Genomic DNA, 20,753 nt, shown 5'->3' with positions numbered 1-20,753 from the left:
GCTTTTACTTTACTATCATCAAATCTGAAGTTGTCTCTGAAACTGAAATCTGTCAATTCTAAACTGTGAAGTTAGACAATAGTTAGACAAAAACAATGCTGTCCTTGTCTAGGCGGCCATACTTGTCGTGAGGAGAATGACAGGAATGACACTAATGACTGTTTCCAATTTTCCTATTTCACTGTCACCCCCCTGGTAGGCACCTCGATTTTGTGAATTTATGAATGACTTGCTCTATCTATTTTTATTCTTAATCTAAGATCATATCTATATTTAAAGGGATTGGTCGTAAATATTATGAAATATATGGAAATATCAAATAATTATTAAGAAACTTTTGAAAACAGTGAAAGTGAAAACGGGCTAACATTTTTTTATTTCCAAAGGGGCGAGGTTGGGGAGAGGTTTAAAACAAAATTTTTTTATTATATGTCATCTGATAATAAAAAACTGCAGTATATTTGTTAAACGACGGTAAAACGTATTATCACCTAAATATACAGTAGTTATAAATCATTATAAATCTTTATAATGTTGTTACGATGTAGTAAGTCATCTCGAAAAACAGTATCTTTATTTTGTAGATATATTTCAAGTTCGAGCAGTACCGAAAAGCACAGGTAAGTACCTACATAGTAATTGATTTTAGAACAAATATATTATTATGTTTGTAGTGTAGTTGTAAAGTATTAGTGGTTGGTGGAGGTACAGGTGGATGCGCTCTTACGGCAAAATTTTCAAGAACATTAAAAAAGTCTGATCTTATAATAATAGAGCCAAGCAGCGAGCATTATTATCAACCTCTTTTTACTCTTGTTGGAGCTGGTATAGACAAAATAGAAGATACAAAGAAAAATGAAAAAGACATACTACCTGAAAACTGTACTTGGATCAAACAGAAAGCTGCACATTTTGATTTAAATAAAAATATTGTAACAACAGCAAACGGATCTCAAATCGAATATGATTATTTAGTTGTATCTACTGGAATTATACCTAGATATGAGATGGTATAGTAACTTTTCTTATAAACGGTCTACTCTTAACAGTAATTCAAATTGCAATTAATTAGTCTTTTAGATAGTTTTGAATTTAAAACTCAGAAGATTCCTTCTTTCTTTTCTTATATTTTTTAGCAATATCTATAAATTATTATTTCAATTTTTACTAGATACCAGGGTTGGTAGAATCTCTGCAAAATCCCAAAATTGGTGTTTGTTCAATATATTCACTCAAATATGTGCAAAATGTATTTCCAACAATGCAAACTTTAAAATCTGGTAATGCTATATTTACTTTCCCTGCGTCTCCTGTGAAATGTCCAGGTGCACCACAGAAAATTTGTTATCTCACAGATGATTATCTTAGGAAGGTAAGAGCATGTATAAGTAAAATAGAAAATACATAAGTAATTATATATTAATTATCAATAAATTACCTATTGTATTTATTAATTTTTAAAAGGCTGAAAATTTATAGGAGGGTAAAAGAGATAATGTTAACATAATTTATAATACCTCTTTGCCAGTAATATTTGGCGTGAAGAAATATGCTGATGCTTTATGGAAAATATGTAAAGAAAGGAACATAACTGTGAACACTAGGAAAAATTTAATATCTATTAATCCGCAGAATAGTGAAGCGACATTTCAGAATTTGGATCAGCCTGAAGAGAAAACAACAATTTCGGTAAGATATTCTGTAAACTTTGAAAATGAATTAATTCTTAAATCAGCAAAAAGTATTGTTGATATTTTTTCTGACCTCTATTTGTTATTGACGATTGACGTATCTAAAGAGATGGATTTTAAAATAAATTAATAGCCGCTTTATGTCGAATTTCACTTAAATTCAGTGAAAAAACAATCTAGAATTTATCTGCAACTGCAACACGGTATGTTTATAGAAATAATTCCTAGAAGTCAAGTTTGAAGATATTGTAATATTATGTTGAATATCAATTGAAAGGTAATTCCTATAATAACGGGTAAGGGTTTTTACCTTATCTTCAAGATCCTTCATTTATCGTATTGTTTCCTAAATTTCAAAATTGTATTTCTGTGAAAAAGAGACAGCATTTTGGTCAATACTTCAATTGCTACTTAAGGCAAAAAGAAATATACGGGGTGTTTCAAAAAACATGTACCATCTCTCGTGGGTAGATTCCTCATGTAAAAATAAGATTTATTTTTCATATCAACATAGGTCCGATTCTGCTTTGTTTCGTAGCTACAGGGTGTTAAAGTCTTAATAATCTTTCAATTTATTATAATTTTCTTCTAAGTACTTTAGTGATACGAATGAAATTTTGACGGTAAAAGTTACTATAAGTGCTACATATTCTAATGCTAAAAAAGTGTCGATAAATTCATCAGGGACGTGCGTATGGGTTATCACTGGAATATTTTTAAAAAAAAAACATGTGCGCCACTGACTTTCTTTCTTTTGATATCGAAATTGTGTAGGCCGTTTATTACCAATTAAAAATTATCTCTTGATATTTTGTCGAATTTGGCCTCCTTGATGAGATAAACGCAATTTTATTAATTTGCCTTGATCGAGGTCTAATAGCCACCTTTAAAAATTTTTAATATCATTAACCTGTGAAAGTTCCAGTGGCGTACATGCTTGTTTTAGAAAAATAATCTAGTGATAACTAGGGTTCGGAAAACTACATGTTACTTTTAAAAACTACATAAACTACATTACATGTAGTTAATGTAGTTTATGTAGAGGGTGTAGTTTATGTAACCTATGTATGTAACTTTCAAATATCAAAGGTTTGAGGTGAGATTATAATAAGTTGAAGCTTTAGAAAACACAATGTATTTAAGAAAACAGAAGAAATATGGCTTTAAATATAATATTCACACATCATATTATTTAGACCCCTCATACAAAGCAAAATTATTCATAATATCAATACATAGTTTATTAACGTAGTTTTCATGTAGTTAATGAACGGGAAAAGACGTAGTTTTTGAAGAAAAACTACACGTAGTTAATCAGATAAATTACGTCTTAATTAACTACTTCCGAACCCTGGAACCCATATGCACGTCCCTGGTGAATATGTCGACACTTTTGGTGGGTTCATACAGCCAAATAAAATAAAATAAGAATAAAATAAAATAAGAAATAAGGAATTCTTATTTGTGTGCGTTCATACAGTCAAATAAAATAAATAAGAAATATATATTTGCTCATGCGCAGTACGATGAGGCTGGATAAAAGTTAACTTTTACGATTGTTTATAGTAATTTTACTATTTATAGTATATTTATTTATTCGTTGCCTACTATATTATACATTTTACTTATGTGAAATTATAAAATAAATTAAATCCAAACTGAAAATATTTGTAGGTTAGAATTAAGCGTGCGCAAAGCCGTTTTCACATAAAATAAAACAAGAAGTTAAGAGATAAAGACTTCTTATTTTATTTGTTATTTTATTTGGCTGTATGAACGCATGTACGGTATCCCATATAACCAAGTTTCTTATTTTATTTTATTTTATTCTTATTTTATTTTATTTGGCTGTATGAACCCACCATTTAACCACGGCACGCCAACTCTGCTCAGATTCCTTTGTTTAAAATTTCTATAAAATTTGACCTTGACGGAGCCATTATCGTTTCCTAGTCAGGGCCGGATTAAAACGTATTAAAAAATTTCTCAGAAAATACGACAGGGTCGTATTAAAAAAATATTGTAATTGACTAAAACTGAATTTTATTTACAACACTTTTGTCCAAACAAATGAATCGTTAACCGCGCATACTTCTCGAAAAGTAAAAATGAAAAATATTTCACTGTAGAGAATAGACAATTAAAATTAAAAAACATGCAACCAACAAAAACATGCCAGGAGTTACAAACCAGAATTAAAGAAATACCAATAAAATATTTATTGAACAATATAAAGAGGCTACGTACAAATTATGCCCATCAATGGGCGTAGCAAATTTTATTAATATTCAAATTTCACAAATTAATAAATCCACAATTTTTTTGAGAAACTTCTATTTTTTTTCATGGCAGGAAACAAAGTAGGTACCGCATTGATTGTATTTTATACGGTTAGAAAGTGAATTGGTAAACATTTTAAATTCAAAATGAACAGAACGCAACTTGTACTTTTTGTGGGCCTTATTTATATCTTCAAAATGTATTGTTAACTTATTTTAGATATACTCATTTTATTTACTTTTATAATTATATTTAAATTAATAGTATAATTATTTTTAAATTTAATTTTTAATGTCTAGATACAACATTAAATTTTACTAAATATTTAACATTAAATCTTACTAATATTAAAGTTTGTTAAGATTTTTAATTAGATCTTCCTTTTAGCTGAATGTCCTAATATGTATACTACTGTTTTTTTTTCACAACTAAAATATGTTAAAATAATTAATCACATATATACATACCTAATAGGATCTCTAGGAAACAGAAAGAAACTTTTATTGAACAACAAAAATAAAACTACTAAAACTAATTATATTACATTATAATAATAATAGCTCCCGTATATAGCGTTTGACGCCTTGGAAGTAGCAAGGTACAGCTTGCCATACTAGAGCCGTTCGGTATACAAAGGAAGGTAATGTGGCTAGCACTACGCTTCAACCGCCTATTATTTCTCGAAATTTCGCGTTACCTCAGGATTATGAATCCCAAGTACTCATTTAAGGCTGAGTCGACCTATGTACCCAAACTATTTTTATTTTAATAAAAATTGTCGGCTGATGAAATGCCGGGTGTGGGATTCGAACCCACTACCTTGAGATTGGAGAGCCTGTATCTCTACGCCACCGGGCACCTTTTAGCAATTATAATACATAAGAAACGAAAATAAAACTAGAAAACCCAAATATATCACATAATAAACAAAAATAAAACAACAAAAACAAAATATATCACTCAAGAAAAAATCAAAATAAATTAAGTCGCACGCTACTGACCCGAATCTGCCGTAACCTTGCCGTAACTGTGTGTTGTTGCTGAAAAAACTACGACACTGGTTACTTTCTGTTGATGGAAACGCAAATGGCGGCGTGCGCGAGGATATGCGCGTAGCGTTCCCGCCAAAGCGAGTCGGCCTGCCGTGTGATTTATATGCCGTGCTTTAACTTTAAAATATGTCGCATTTATAGTAACTTTTACCCTTAAAATTTCATTCGAAACGTTAAAAGTACTGGAAGAAAATTATAATAAATCGAAAAAATATCAAGACTTTAACACCCTGTAGCTACGAAACAAAGCAGAATCGGGCCTATGTTGATATGAAAAACAAATCTTATTTTATCTTTTTTGAAACATCCTGTATTAACTGTTTTCTCGGTAAGATTTATACTGTAACAATTATTTGAAATGAATTTTATTTCTTTCCTTACAAACTGCTTTATGTTGAAAAAGATGTGTAAAAATAATTGTAAATATGAAAATTTTAATATCAAAAGAAACATTTCAACTAAGAACGCTATATTTTGGTTGACTCTATACAGGGTGGTTCGAATTGTAATCGGGAAACTTCGGTAACCTGTTCTTCAGATAAAGATAAGTAAAAAACTTCGTATAAATTTATACGATGTACTTAAACAGCCGTTAAACGGTAGCCTACTAAAATGCCGTTAATAGATATTATGACGTCGTTGCATAAGTCGTTGATGTCGGCGGAAAGTAATGCCTAGCGATAGGCCTTTTGCAAGAGCATCTGTGGCTCCGTGACTGAGGCTATTGCTTCGTGACCGAAAGGTCCGTGGTTCAAATCTCACGCCGGACTAAGACTTTTCATATTATTTTTTGCTTATAGCTTGATCTTATTGCATTGGTTTCACTCTTTTTGTTTGGATTGGTTTAGTTATTTGGCGGGTTGGTTAGCGTGGTTATTTGGAGGGTGTTAATTCATTGGTTAATTGGTTATTTGGTGGGGTTGGTTGGTTTTTACTAATTTATATTTGTTTTTTATATTTTTTTACAAGTGTCAAGGTTAGTTGCGTTGGTTAAGTTGGTTATTTGGTGGGGTGGATAGCGTTGGTTAGTCCTTATAAAATGGCTGTACTTAAACTGCCGTTAAACGGTAGCTTACTAAAATGCCGTTAATAGGTAGACGTCGTTGATGTGACGCACTTGACGGCTTTATGAAATATATGAATTTTATAGGGACTAACCAACGCTATCCACCCTACCAAATAACCAACTTAACCAACGCAACTAACCTCGACACTGATAAAAAAATTTAAAAAACAAATATAAATTAGTAAAAACCAACCAACCCCACCAAATAACCAACTAACCAATGAATTAACACCCTCCAAATAACCACGCTAACCAACCCGCCAAATAACTAAACCAATCCAACTAAAAAGAGTGAAACCAATGCAATAAGATCACGCTATAAGCAAAAAAAATATATAAAAAAGTCTTAGTCGGCGTGAGATTTGAACCCCGGACCATTCGCTCACGAAGCGATAGCCTCAGCCACGGAGCCATAGGTGCTCTTGCAAAATGCTTATGGCTAGGCATTACTTTCCGCCGACATGAACGACGTAACAATATCTATTAACGGCATTTTAGTAGGCTACCGTTTAACGGCTGTTTAAGTACATCGTTTCATAAAACCGTCAAGTGCGTCTCATCAACGACGTCCTACCTATTAATGGCATTTTAGTAAGCTACCGTTTAACAGCAGTTTAAGTACAGCCAAATTTATATCCTAAAATGCCTATACATAGATTTGAAGTACACTCAGATGCAAAAAACGCAACGGAGAAATTTTTGGTCAAATTTAAAGTGTTATATTTTTGTTATTTTTAGCCCTATTTTCATGAATTTTTTATAAACCTGTACATAATTATAATTATATCAACTTTAATTTATAAACTCAGTTTTTTTATAAACTTTAGTATTTGACATATTATACAGGGTCAATCGAGGAATTGTATTTTTACCTTAATTTTAAAACACCCTGTGCAATAATTTCGTGTGTAAATTTTCTTAAAATATAATTTTACGTTCAGAACCATGTCTCCTGAGCATTTTGTTTTTTGGATCATGTCAATATATGCCTTGGTAAATTTTTAAGAGCGCAATGAACTTGACACCACCAATTTGCAATTTTTTCAATTATCATTTTTTTTTGAAGTTATTTTTCAATATGACAAGCCGGCTTTGGTGATTATTGTGAACTATATACTACTATGAACTGCCCACCATGTTGGACGTTTGGGACATGTTTGGCAGGAGGGTTAGAGCGTTAGAGGTCGCGAAGCGGTACCAGCCTCATTAAATAAACTTCGCTTGGTTCTTAAAGAAGAATGGGAAAGCATCGCAATCTATACTAATATATAAAATCCTTAAGTGACTGACATACTGATTAATCACGATCCTGCTCAAACCACTCAACGTAAGAAGCTCAATTTTGGTATACAGGTTGATTCTAGGGTGTAGAGGTTCGATAAGAAGGGATTTTTCGAAATTCCAGTTCCAAGAGGGTGAAACCACCCCTCAAATATTACAATATTTTTTAATTTACAAAGCGATTTTTTAAAAAAAGACATTTTTAAGTAAAAAAGCAGTGGAAATGTATATTTTTGCACTCAATTTAATTTTTTTTCTAGTAGAGGTACGGACGAAATATTATTACTCTTCAAAACTGTTAATAAAACATGTAGGTGGCGCCCCCTACAAGTAAGAGTCATTGATATCGAAATCAAATTTCCCATGCCAAAAAAACACCCAGGCACCAATTTTCATCCAAATATCGACGTTAGTTAAGAAATTATTGAAAAATTCGAAATAAAAATAAATCTTTTCCACCCTGTATCTCCGAAACGAAGCATTTTAGAACATGAATTTATTCAAACTTTTTTACTTATTTTTATCTGCAGATTATGCTGCCTAAGTTGCTTGAATACAATTCGAACCACCTTGTATAACTAAATATTTTTGAAGAGAGATATCAATTCATATGAAAAAAAAATGTTATTTTTAAAAACTCATTAAGTAATCACATATAGTAAACGCCACGAATGTTTGGGAGTGATTCATCGGTCGCTACCATGTGAACTAATCTGTTCAAGGTCACATAAAACTTAATTCCAGTGCCGTGGTGTTTCAAGTCATATAATAATTAATATATAATCTGCTTTGAATAAGAAGACTAAGGATGGAGCATAATGCTATCCATGTATTCACGCATGGTGGGCGGAAAAGCCACCATAAAAGCTCTCTAGGGTGGGGATCCTTGACAGTTCTGTTTGACGATTCATTTGACACATTTGAATTTGATTTGAAATTTTGTGGATTTGTCAGTCTTTACGGAGCTTATTTTATGTTATTTATTATTTATTCTACTACTGATAGTTGTATAAAGGTAGTAAATCTAGATGGAAATTGTGGCAGAACTTAAATTCACAGTGACACTATCGCGATTTATCGAAAAAGACGCTAAAATAGTTGGTTGTGTAGCGTGCGGTAGATCTCGGCAAAAATTGAGTGAAATAATGGAACAACTTTTCGCTAGTAAGTGACTATATAATATACATACGTGTAGTAAACCGATCATTTATGAAATTCACTTAAATTAACTAAATTATATATTTTTCTTGCATTTTAGCTTTTATTTATTACTTGTCAAAGATTAGATGTCAAAGAATTTAGATACGTTAATTTGACTTACCTGCTTCAGTAGCGTATCGGATGTTTGTGTTAATAAATACTTATTATAACTTATCTATTTTTATTAGAATTATATATTTTTATAACAATTTTAATAACTACCAACATTTATTCACAACGTAAAATAAAACAACAAATTATTGAGTCTACCCCACGGCTACCCTACATCATAGTTTTACATTTTTTAAATAAAATTAGAACGACACTGATAAACCGGAATTTAAGTCGGCCATATTTGAGGCCCATCGCGGTGTACCTAAGATTTTTGATATGCTCCTTCCTTAGTCTTCTTATTCAAAGATAATCTGTGATAATTTGTTGTTTTAATTGTCAAGTCTTGTCAAAACATATATTTGGTTATAAATATAAAATGGAATGCCCCATTGGTCGCACTGCAAGCACACCAATGGACTGACGCACAAAAACGAATCAATCAAAGAAACACGATATAGTGTCGTCTTTGTCAATCACGCTAACATTTTAGAATAAGTAGGAGGAGCGTAGGCAGATGATTAGACCGGGCCTTTAAAAACCTACGTCTGCGGTAAAAATTTACGTTTTTAATGTAAAAATGATAGCGCGCGTGTCGATTCTAACTTCATCAAGCGATGAATCGCTCCCAAACATTCGTGGCGTTTACTATACTTGATTGTTTTTGCACTTCTCACTTACAAATTGTGTAATAATATACCGGGTACGTCTCAAAAGTGGCTCACCCCCTGTATTTTTTTTATTTTTTTCAGATAAAAAAAAGAGATTTGGTATTTTAGTATATGACATAAATTAGGATTGATTGAGACGTATTCAATAATTGTTTTTGGTCACTTCCTGTTTCACCAGAAATAACTACAACTTTTTATTTTTAAATAACACCCTCTGTATTTTTTTACTTTATTCGATGACAGATGACACTCTGAATAGAATGACTTATCATATGTCAACTTTTGACATTTCGCATATGGTTTATTTGAAATTGTACAATAGAACAATTGAACATGCGGTTCATAACGACAATTTGACTCGAAAAATCAAATGTGTGGTACCAAATTATTCGTAAAAAATGCTTTTTCCAAATATGCTAACGAGCCACCCTTGTTCCATTTCAAAAAAATGAGATATGATTAAAAAACGATTTGGGCATCTTTTAACCGGCCAGGACAAGACACGAAAAACATTAGATCTAATCTATTTTTCAAAGGCACCTTGATTAAAGTTTAGTGTTTTTAACACAGCCATTGCACTCTAGATTGAAATTTAAAATCAAATACGTTTAAATTACCTATACCTCCGCCTATATATTACCGGCCTCCCCGTAAGAGCAATGAGAGAATTTATGTCCCAGTATTGAAGGAGGACAGAAAATCGAGTCGAATGGTTTCAAGACATAGGTTCATTCTTGTTTAGTCAAACCTCCTACCACACAAGGATAGACTTATGTAGGAAATGCATTGAAATTCTATAGCCATCCTTTAACATCGGGACAGGAATTTAAGCGGTACCCTCCGTATAGGTAATTTAAACGTATTTGTTTAAAATACAAGTTTTTTGTAAGCGAAAATGTCAAAAATTGACATATGATATGTCATTCTATTCAGAGTGTCATTTTCTATCGAATGAAGTAAAAATATACCGGGGGTGTTATTTAAAAACCAGAAGTTGTAGTCATATCCGGTGAAATAGGAAGTGACTAAAAACAATTGAATACGTCAGTCAATCCTAATTTATGTCATATACTAGCATACCATATCTCGTTTTTTTTATTTAAAAAAATAAAAAAGTTATAGGGGTGTGCCACTTTTGAGACGCACCCGGTATATAAACTGTTTTCATGTTTTTTTTTCTAGAATAGTAGGTACAGATTTTTTTAATTTTTAACGGAAATTTGGTGTTAACGAATTCCATTTAATATTTTCATCAAACTATTATTTATTATTATAAGCATAATGCATTATTTAATGCATGTTTTGCTCTTATTTTTAATAATTGACTTTTAATCAGGTAAATAGCCGCTCCAATATATTTTTCTCAGATAAGAAACTTGTTTATCAAACTTACTAAAAATTAAGCACAGTCACAGCAATGGAATCTATGGATTGTTACTGTTACAAATTGTGTTGAAATCATGTTGAAATGTTTTTTACTGATATGAAAAATATTTTCTTTTTAAATAATACTGTATTTTTTGTATCAAAGAAAAACAAATTTAATTTTTATAGTCGAAAATCATTATATTATTAAAATTTATTCACAATTAATTAAAAGATATATAAATATATTAAAATTCATAGAGTTAAAAAATTTAAAATCTTTATCATCTTTATCATCGTCATCATTCTCAGCTTATTCAACCATTTCCAATTATGGTGTAGCCTCCCTCACATGTTTAGATACTCTCTTTGTAGTTGGGCCCATTGTTGTCTATTGTTGGCTATGCGGGCCCTATATATATTTCTTAATATCATGGTCCCATCTCAAGTTTGGTCTTCCTCTAGGCAGAGTTCGGAACTAGTTAATTAAGACGTAATTTACCTGATTAACTACGTGTAGTTTTTCTTTAAAAACTACCTCTTTTCCTGTTCATTAACTACATGAAAACTACGTTAATAAACTAGAATTATAAATTCATAAAAAACAGAATATATGTAAAGGATAACACAATATATTAAAGTTATTATAAAATACGAAAACTCAAAACATTAAAACACATTATGTGTTTTCTAAAGCTTCAACTTAATATAACCTCACCTCAAACCTGCCTCAAAGCTTTGATATTTGAAAATTACATACATAGGGTACATAAACTACACCCTCTACATTAACTACATGTAATGTAGTATGTAGTTTTTAAAAGTAACATGTAGTTTTCCGGACCCTGCCGCTAGGTCTCTTAATTCCTCCTGTGTACCACGCTGTAATCTTTGTGGTCCATCTGTTGTCCGTCCTTCTTGCCAGGTGTCCTGCCCATTGCCACTTGAGGGATTTGATTCTGTGGATAACATCTATTACCTGGGTCTTTTGTCGTACCCACTCTATTCTTTTGTGAGCTTTCTTGGTTATTCCCAGCATATTTCTTTCCATTGAGCGTTGTGCTACCTGCAGTTTTCTTATAATGTCCGTTTAAGAGTCTAGGTTTCGCATGCCTAGGTCATGACTGGTAGTACACATTGGTGTAATGTTTTCTTCTTTAGGAAATCGTTATAATAGGGTATAAATTGAGCTAGTGCTAAAAATTAGGGAGAATTCTATTTTCACTTGGTAACGGTCAGTAATACATCTGACTGAAAGGTTATGTAAGTTAAAATAAATAAAACAATGGAAGGTCGAAATTCTTTAAGTATCATTTTATACAGGGTGGCCCATCGAAAACGTTCCGCAAGGCATAACGGCCAGGGTAATTTTTTTTCAGAAAATTCAAAAACACGTCAATTTTGTATGTGAGGGGGACAACTTTTTCCCCAAAAATGATTGCAAAATCTTAAACCTTCTAAGCGGGGGTGTCATCCCCCAACTTTTTTCTAATGGGAAGGGGGGTCAAGTGGTACCGCAATGAAAAGAGCTTTTTATTCTCTATACTTTCCCGCTTCGTTTTTGAAAATCGGTCGAGTCATTGAGAAAATATGAAGGATTGAAATTTGAAAAGTTTATTTAAACATTTATCAGAGTAAATGATAAGGATAAATTCCTTCGACCAATTTGCTGTTGTTTCTTATTATTTCTAGATGTTTACGCATTTTTTCACTTGCCACAAGGTTGAACGATCAGGTGCGGTAGTTGCTAGATTCTGTGACTTGTGCGTTGAAGTTCTTCTCAATATCGTTAAACTTTTTAACAATTATGGTGTACTCACTTGCAGAAAAAGTGGAAATAATCGAACTTTATTTTAAAAATAATGAATGAATGTCGGGTTCCGCAGATATTCAATGAATGCCATCCTGAAAAACACTTTTATGGCAAAATTGTTCGCGAGTTAGTAGCAAAATTTCGCGAAACTGGTTCCGTTATGAATAAAAAGAGGCAGAGGGAAAACCCTTATTGGTCCAAGTTGCCAAGTTGCCAATGCAAAATTAGCCGGCGTGAATCGTACAATTGTCCAAAGGATATTAAAAAAACACAAGTTCCACCCGTACAAAATTCAGTTGGTACAAGAACTCAACGAAGACAATTTTGATCGTCGCTTGCTTTTTTGTGAAACTATGAGTGAACGAGTGGCGAATGATAATAATTTCCTATTTAATGTGTGTTTTTCGGATGAGTGTACTTTCTTTTTGAACGGTGTAGTTAATCGGCATAACTCTCGGTACTGGGCCGAGGACAACCCCAGGGTTTTTCACGAGGTGCACACACAAAACCCTCAGAAATTGAACGTGTGGGCTGGTATTTTTGGAAATTCTATTGTAGGTCAGTTTAACGATATTGAGAAGAACTTCAACGCACAAGTCATAGAACAGCTATCTAGCAACTCCCGCACCTGATCGTTCAACCTTGTGGCAAGTGAAAAAATGCGTAAACATCTAGAAATAATAAGAAAAAACAGCAAATTGGTCGAAGGGATTTATCCTTATCATTTACTCTGATAAATGTTAAATAAGCCCTTAATTACCTTATTTTTACAACACGGTATCAGTAGCCCTCTCGATTATGCCCATTCGAACACAAAAGTATGATAGAAACAGTTAGTTTATTTTAAAGTCGACGAAATACCAGAATACGACGAAATACCAGAATATCTAATAATTAAGATATTAATAACAGTGAACAAGAAACGATGATTCAGTGCAGTCATGGCAGGCTTTGGAAAAAAGTTGCTTTTCACGTAATAGTATAAACGTCAAATTGTTATTAGATCAACATTTTGATAGTCTTAGCAGCGTTTTTTATCTTTTGATTGCTTTTCAAATGCTATTTCAAATTGCTATTTCAAAATGCTATCAACTTCAACTACTTCAAGTAATGAAGGTATTTTGAAAAAAGCAATTACAAGATGAAAAACGCGGCTAAGACTATCAAAATGATCTAATAACAGTTTGACGTTTATACGATTACGTGAAAAGCAACTTTTTTCCAAAGCCTACCATGACCTCACCGAATCATCGTTTCTTGTTCACTGTTATTAATTAATATCTTAGTTATTACATATTAATACATCTGGTATTATGGTATACTGGTATTTCGTCGATTTTAAAATAAACTGACTGTTTCTATCTTATTTTTTTGTTAGAATGGGCATAATCAAGAGGGCTACTGATACCGTATTGTAAAAATAAGGTAATTAAGGGCTTATTTTTTGGTATTTATTATAGTTTTTCTAATATCTTTGGTTTGAAAGAAGATATCAAGATGCAGTTTTCGCTGACTTTTTAAGCTTTTACTACTCTTTACTTATCAGCTAAAATTACATATATTCTCGTATTTAATTTTTTTGAAAAAACGCGCTGTTTGTTAGATAGTAAGAAAGCGCCCCCTAGCGTCTACGTTCAAAACCTTATTATTATTATTTTTATGGTGCAATATAGAGTAAGAAACGCTCTTTTAAACGAGCCCTCGCTTGTTGGATTCTGATCAACCAGTCCGGAGTTATTAACATTTATATAAAGATAGATCTAACCTTCCCCCACCACTTTATTTTAGCAGATAGGGGAAAATGGTTCCAACAAAGAAAATCCAAAATTTACTGAAGCTTATGAAGCTATTATTTATAGTACTCATTATCTAGGCAAAATTCTGTAAAAATTCTATTTTCTTATTTTCCATAGCAGTTGCGCCCCCTAGCGGCTGTTTTACAAACTTGAAAATAATTTCCAGCAATTTCTCATAGCCCCTTTAGTTATAAATATTTTTTTCCGTAAGCCCTACGGCCAATACTTTCCCAGATAAAGCCGAGAGCTATTCTTAGTGGGACACCCGCTACAAAGAGTATGAAAGTATGCAATATATGACATAACGATGAACTATGATTTTTCAGATAATACTTGTGATCTTAGTGAACATTAGTATTAGTCCGAAACTTAAAAATGTGAATTAATGTCATTTCCATCACTACTATGCTAATATATTGATTATCTATTGTAGTTTTCTATGCTTCATGTTGTTCCACCAATGTCAACTACTGAATCTGTGAGAACTAATAAAGAGCTGTGCAATGAAGCTGGATTTGTTGAAGTAGATAAATCAACGTTGCAGCATGTTCGTTTCCCAAATGTTTTCGCTCTGGGAGATTGTAGCAGTTCTCCCAATTCAAAAACTGCAGCTGCTGCAGGTAAATATTTTTCCGTAAGATTAACATAATATGTCAATTTTTCTTATTTAAACTTAATTTTATATTATAAAGATATTTAAACTCCATACTGTTTTAAGGGATACCTAAAATGTTTTATATGTTCTTTTATAGGTATTATAGTCTAGATATAAAATTAACAACTGAAGTCTGACTAATAAAAAATTAATTAGAATCTTCAGTTAAACTGTAGGTAGACAATAACATAATATTGTGTTTTTCTAGTGTCATATTGTCTATCAATTAATAAATAATCATTTTAAGCCCCGACTACACATTAGACCAAATAAATACCGGTTATGTATGTCAGTTAAAATCCTTTGAATATAAAACCAGAGTAAGTAGATCGCCGAGTAGCGACAGAAACCGTCGGCTCTTTTGATGTGGTGGGACCAAATTTTCTTTCTCTCTCTTTTGACGTGTTTGACAGATAGACTACGTATTTAACTGCTCAACTTATGAAGTGGTCCTATAAACATAGTATACACTGCTCATAATTTGAAGTGGAATTAATTATAAAGTTTTATACATATTTTTTTTGTTTTGTTTTATCCTTATTTCTAAATTTGAATGTATAAAATATCTTACAGCTAATAAATAATTAAAAAAAAAACGATTCGTTGCCTGAGGTATACTTGAAATAAAGTATATAGAGATAGTTGATAAATGGCAACAGTGGCAACTTCGCTTCTTCATATGACAGATAACCTACTTATTTCACGCAGCCGCAAAGAAAATTGTAAACGAGACTGTCGCTACTCGTCGGTTTACTTACTCTGATAAAACTTTATAATGTATAACCATTTTCAGTAAAAGCGCTAAATTATACAAAATTCAAACTAAAAAAAGTTTCTCTCAGAGCATACATTTCATAATATAGACGAATATTTTGCGATCGTAAATCCACAAACAATATTTCCCCTATAATGTAGGTATCTGTTATTGTTTGTTCTTTAAATATTTTTTTTTTACATTTTAATATGTTTATATTTGTTCCTTTATGTTTTTTGATGCTCAATGTACTTTTTGTCTAGCCTGCTGCAAATGTAATATTTACAAAAAGTAGTCTATAAGATTATTATTATTATTACGTCTAAAGAACGTTTGTAAAATTATATTATTATGTGAAATTATGCAAACATATTAGATCTTTGAAAGGTGTTTATTAAAGATGAAGAACTATTTCCATATATCTTGTTCAAAAATTCCGACTGCAGCGCTCGGTATGGCAGAAATTAGAAATGCCCGACTAAAATATTTACGCAGTCCCGTTATGATGTCCATGTTGATGCCATTGAAATAATATTCAAATCGTGGCTTTGTGATATATTTAAGTATTTTAGTTTTTATTAGCGTAGTTATTAAAACTATAAAATTCTCATGTACGAAATTAGTGTGATGTAACACAGTTTCGGATAATAAAAATTAAGTAAAAAGGAACCCAAGGCGACGCGTTATGTTGTAGTTGACAATTTCAAATGATAATAAAATTTCCGAAAAAATGTCATCACGAAAAGAATAGCATAATTGCGTGGTTGTTGGGTGCAATAACACTCAATACAACTCTCCCGAAACAACGTTTTACAACTTCTCAGCTTTATCACACCGATTCGATCAAAAGCAAAAATGGAATCACACAGTTCGAACAAGTGGGTAAACAAATCATAATCAAAAACCCATTGTCCATTACATTTTGGTCAATATTAATGGCACATTTCTTTTTAAGCTTTTAATATTACTAGTGCTTAAATGTTGTGTGAGCGTCTTCTAAAATTATAATTATGTACCTTAAAAAAATCTCGTTACAGTCCTACCCACCAACAATGTTTAAAACACTTGTTTTTTTTAAGAAAATGTTTAAAATATTTAACATAACAACCTTCACATTAATCGGTACAGCAAATTTATTTTTTCAGCTGCCCAAACTGAGGTAGTTTTCGAAAACTTGGAAGCTGTAATGAAAGGAAAGAAAATGCCTCTGAAATACGACGGATACGCTTCGTGTCCTTTGGTTACCGGTTACAATAAATGTATATTGGCCGAATTCGATTACGATCTGAACCCGTTAGAAACGTTCCCTTTCAGCCAAGACAGAGAACTGTGGTCGATGTTTATTTTGAAGAAAAACGTGATTCCCACCATCTACTGGTCTCTAATGATGAACGGACACTGGAACGGGCCAGCCCTTTTCAGAAGAATAATGCATTTGGACCTTTTCAAGAAACGCCAATAATCTACATTATGGCATTATCTAAGTAGTATTAATGATTCAAATAAACATAGGTCCAGTGTAAATGAGTGCAATTTTAATGCTTCGAGGTATTAAGAACATATCTTGTGGTATAGGCTTGGTGCATTTCAGTTGATTTCAACAAATTCCGACCGCAGCGCTTCAACGGAAAAAAATCTGAAATTATCAATATATGTATAGTTCACGCCGCCGCACAGTGCTTCGTCCTATGGACAAAAAAAAACGTAAAATTTACTAATATCTGAATATGTAATTTTATACTTATAGCAATGTTCAACCATCCTGTATATTATTTTTCACAAACAGCGTTTTTTGTTAGCAAATATTTTCACTTAAAATAAATTTTGCGATCATTATCTTATATCAGTAAAAAGAATAACATTTATAGTAGTTCTGTATATGGAGTTAAACAGTACGTACTTAATTGAAAGCCACTATGAACATTGTTAAACAAGGTATCTACTTTAAATTTATTTCTAAACAAGTTCGTGATTGTTTAGTTTTTATTTATTTTTTAAGATGATTCTTAAATGGGTATAAAAATTTTACGTTTTCAAACTTCAAAAAGGCATTAAAAAAACATATCAAAACATATCGTATTTATTGAATATTTTTGTTGTCATATTCATACACTTTTAATTTTTGTATAGTTCACCTGCGTCTGCTTGCGACGAACTTTATTTTATAATACTTTTCAGATGGAGTAAAATTGATAAGCAATCTGGTTAATACTTGGCTTGATCATATGGACAAGAACTCAAAATTATTTGTATTTTAAAAAATGTGTTCTTTATTAGATATTGATGAACCTTCCAGTCCAATGAGACAACCACTTGTGCCTGAAAAAGCCCACTATGTTGGAGCGAAACGTGGCATAAAAAAAGTTTCCACCTTTCAATTTATTATAAAACCTCATACCCAAGAAAACGAAAAAATAATATATGGATATGGTCTATTAAAGAGGTAACTATTAACATCCGAACCCCTCATACCAACAAAAAGAACAGTAACAAAGCGAAAAAGTAAAATATTAGAAAATGATGTACAGAAATATCTTATATGTGAGGATATTTCATCTACCTGTGATTCGGATACTATAAATTTGGAAGATTCTGTCAGCAGTGATTCTTCTGAATCAGAGTAGCTATGATCTATGCATTTTGTTGTCCTAAAGTAAATTTATAGCATCTTAAGTTTTTTTTAAATAAATATAGCATTAATGTTTCTTTTTCATTAAAGAAAAACATGTTTATCTTATATTAGGTTTATATTGTAGGAATCATTTTCTAATGTTATTCCAATTCTTTTTTATCACAGGGATTTATTTAATACTTACACCGTTTTCATACTATAAATTATTATTTCCTTAGATGGAACACAGCTCCAACATTTTTATTATTTATAAGATTTTTTTTTTCATAAACGTGGGACTAAGAACATCATCATTTAGTACAATGAGAGTACTCATCATTTGTGTCAAATAAACCTAGTTTGAATAAATTGCCTACAATAAAAGAGAAGTTTTGCATTTTTGTCCTCTAGAGCCATATGTTCGAAGCACTGTGGCGCCGGCACCACTAAGCAGCAAATAATATTGAAATCGTGGTTTTGTCACAATATTTAAGTATTTTGGTTTTTTGCTTGTACAGTTATTGAAACCATAAAACACTCAGGTACGAAGTTTGTGTGATGTAACGCTGTTTCGGGTAGTAAAAAATAAGTGAAAAGAAATTCGACCTAGGCGTCATGTTGTGTTGTGGCAGTTTCTAATGTTAATAAAATTGCCAAAAAAATGTTAACGCGTAAAGGAGAGCGTAATTAGGGCGTTGTTGAGTGCAATAACATTCAATAGCTCAACTTTCCCGGATATTCAACTCTCCCGAAACATGAAACAACATTTTATAGCTTCATAGTTTATAGCTTCCAAATCACACCGATCAAAAGCAAAAATGAATTCAAGCAGTTCGACGAAACAAGTGAGTAAACAAAGTATTCATAATTAAAATATTAAGTAGCATATACTATGAGAGGATAAAATATAATTTGCAATATTAATGGTCTACTTTTTCTAATCAACTAGTGATTAAATGTTTTATGAACGCCTTCTAAAATTATAATTATGTACCTTTAAAAAATTTCGTTATAGTCGAAATAGCCCCAATTATGCCTCACTAGCAAAACCGGTGATTAAAACTATGCTCGTTACCGTAGTTGAACTCATCTAAAAAGTTTTTTTAACTGGAATAATAAATTATAATACAAATTAGACCTTCTGAAGATATTAAAATATTTCCTTTTTTATTTTTATTTTTAGAATTTTTACAAATTATTCTTCCTAGCACTTTTAGAATGATTAAATAATAAATTTTTCGTATACTCGCTATTTAAACCCGTGTATTTGTATACGCTAGTTTTTGACGATATTCTCCGATGGTGGCAGCACTGGCAGAGAATGCACCAAGCCTATAGCAAGTACCTGCATATATTTGAAATAAATCAAAAAATATTTGTGATAAATTTTATTGGTAATCTGTGATGACTCAAAATAAATTTATATTTTTACCTAATACGTCCTTTTTGAACTTTAACAATACATTTAGAAATCGTATGAAACTATATTTGTCTGTATTTTACAGCTGTATTATTATTATTTTATCAATATTAGAACAAATTAAAATATATCTATACCTATTTACACTTTATATTTTTTATATATTTACTCAAATAGTATATTTTTATCTTGCTTTTTGTTTTTTAACTATAAATAAAATTATACATGACATATTTATACACCATAATAAAATATTTACATATATATCCATTCGTTTTTTCTTACCATTTTTAAAACTATCTGTAATATTTTATTACACAAAAAGTTCTCGTGAATTTAAACCAAAGCGCGGTATTAAAATACTTATTAAAATTAGTTAGACAGATTCATTCAACACATAATTTTGACTCGCCCTGTATATATTCGATAGCATATAATGGGTTTTAGTACACTTAGTTTTGAAAATGATATTATTATTTTAATAATAATAATACGTGATAATAGTGTGGACACTGATATAGAAGTATTTCCAAACAACAGAACCAAACCAAAGGAAAATTGTATAAAATAAAATTCAATGCTTTGCAAGTTTATTAATAATTTTTTTGTCGAAAAATGCAATTTGCAAAAAAAGAATTTTCAAAAGTGTGTCCACTATGTGCTCATATTTTGAAGTGAAACTCCTTCTTACTTTCGTCTGTCCATCTGAGAACTCCATTGGGGTACCTGTATCCACGTGCCGAGTTTGGTTCCAATCGACCGGGATGGAAAAATCCTGAGTACCATTTTAAACGTTGAGGGCGTCATCCTGTAGCCCGTCCCCAATTATGGCGAAATCGACCCACATTTTTCTTCAATATCAAATCGTTAGTCCCACCCTGATGAAGATATAAACGAACCGTCGTATCCAACTTTGCAGGGAGGGACGGTGTGCACCGTCGTCTAACATAGCGCACCCACCAAATTTCGTCGCGATCGGACGACATT

The 20,753-nt window shown here is 31.6% G+C and overlaps 1 protein-coding gene across 1 annotated transcript; it reads left to right on the top strand.

Moving 5' to 3' along the window:
* The first annotated feature begins 198 nt into the window (after positions 1 to 198).
* LOC115889783 (sulfide:quinone oxidoreductase, mitochondrial) lies at positions 199 to 17,417 on the top strand. Its single transcript, XM_030909864.1, has 6 exons — positions 199 to 620; positions 680 to 1,010; positions 1,172 to 1,372; positions 1,480 to 1,689; positions 14,760 to 14,946; positions 16,881 to 17,417. The coding sequence occupies exons 1-6, from the start codon at positions 532 to 534 to the stop codon at positions 17,195 to 17,197; spliced, it is 1,335 nt and encodes a 444-aa protein (XP_030765724.1). The 5' UTR covers positions 199 to 531; the 3' UTR covers positions 17,198 to 17,417.
* The last annotated feature ends 3,336 nt before the right edge of the window (positions 17,418 to 20,753 follow it).

Source organism: Sitophilus oryzae, unplaced genomic scaffold (assembly GCF_002938485.1).
Source record: "Sitophilus oryzae breed Bouriz unplaced genomic scaffold, Soryzae_2.0 scaffold_847_pilon_pilon, whole genome shotgun sequence".
NCBI classification, from domain to species: Eukaryota; Metazoa; Arthropoda; class Insecta; order Coleoptera; family Curculionidae; genus Sitophilus; species Sitophilus oryzae.
Note: the sequence above shows the minus strand (reverse complement) of the source record. Positions and strands in the feature narration are given on the sequence as shown.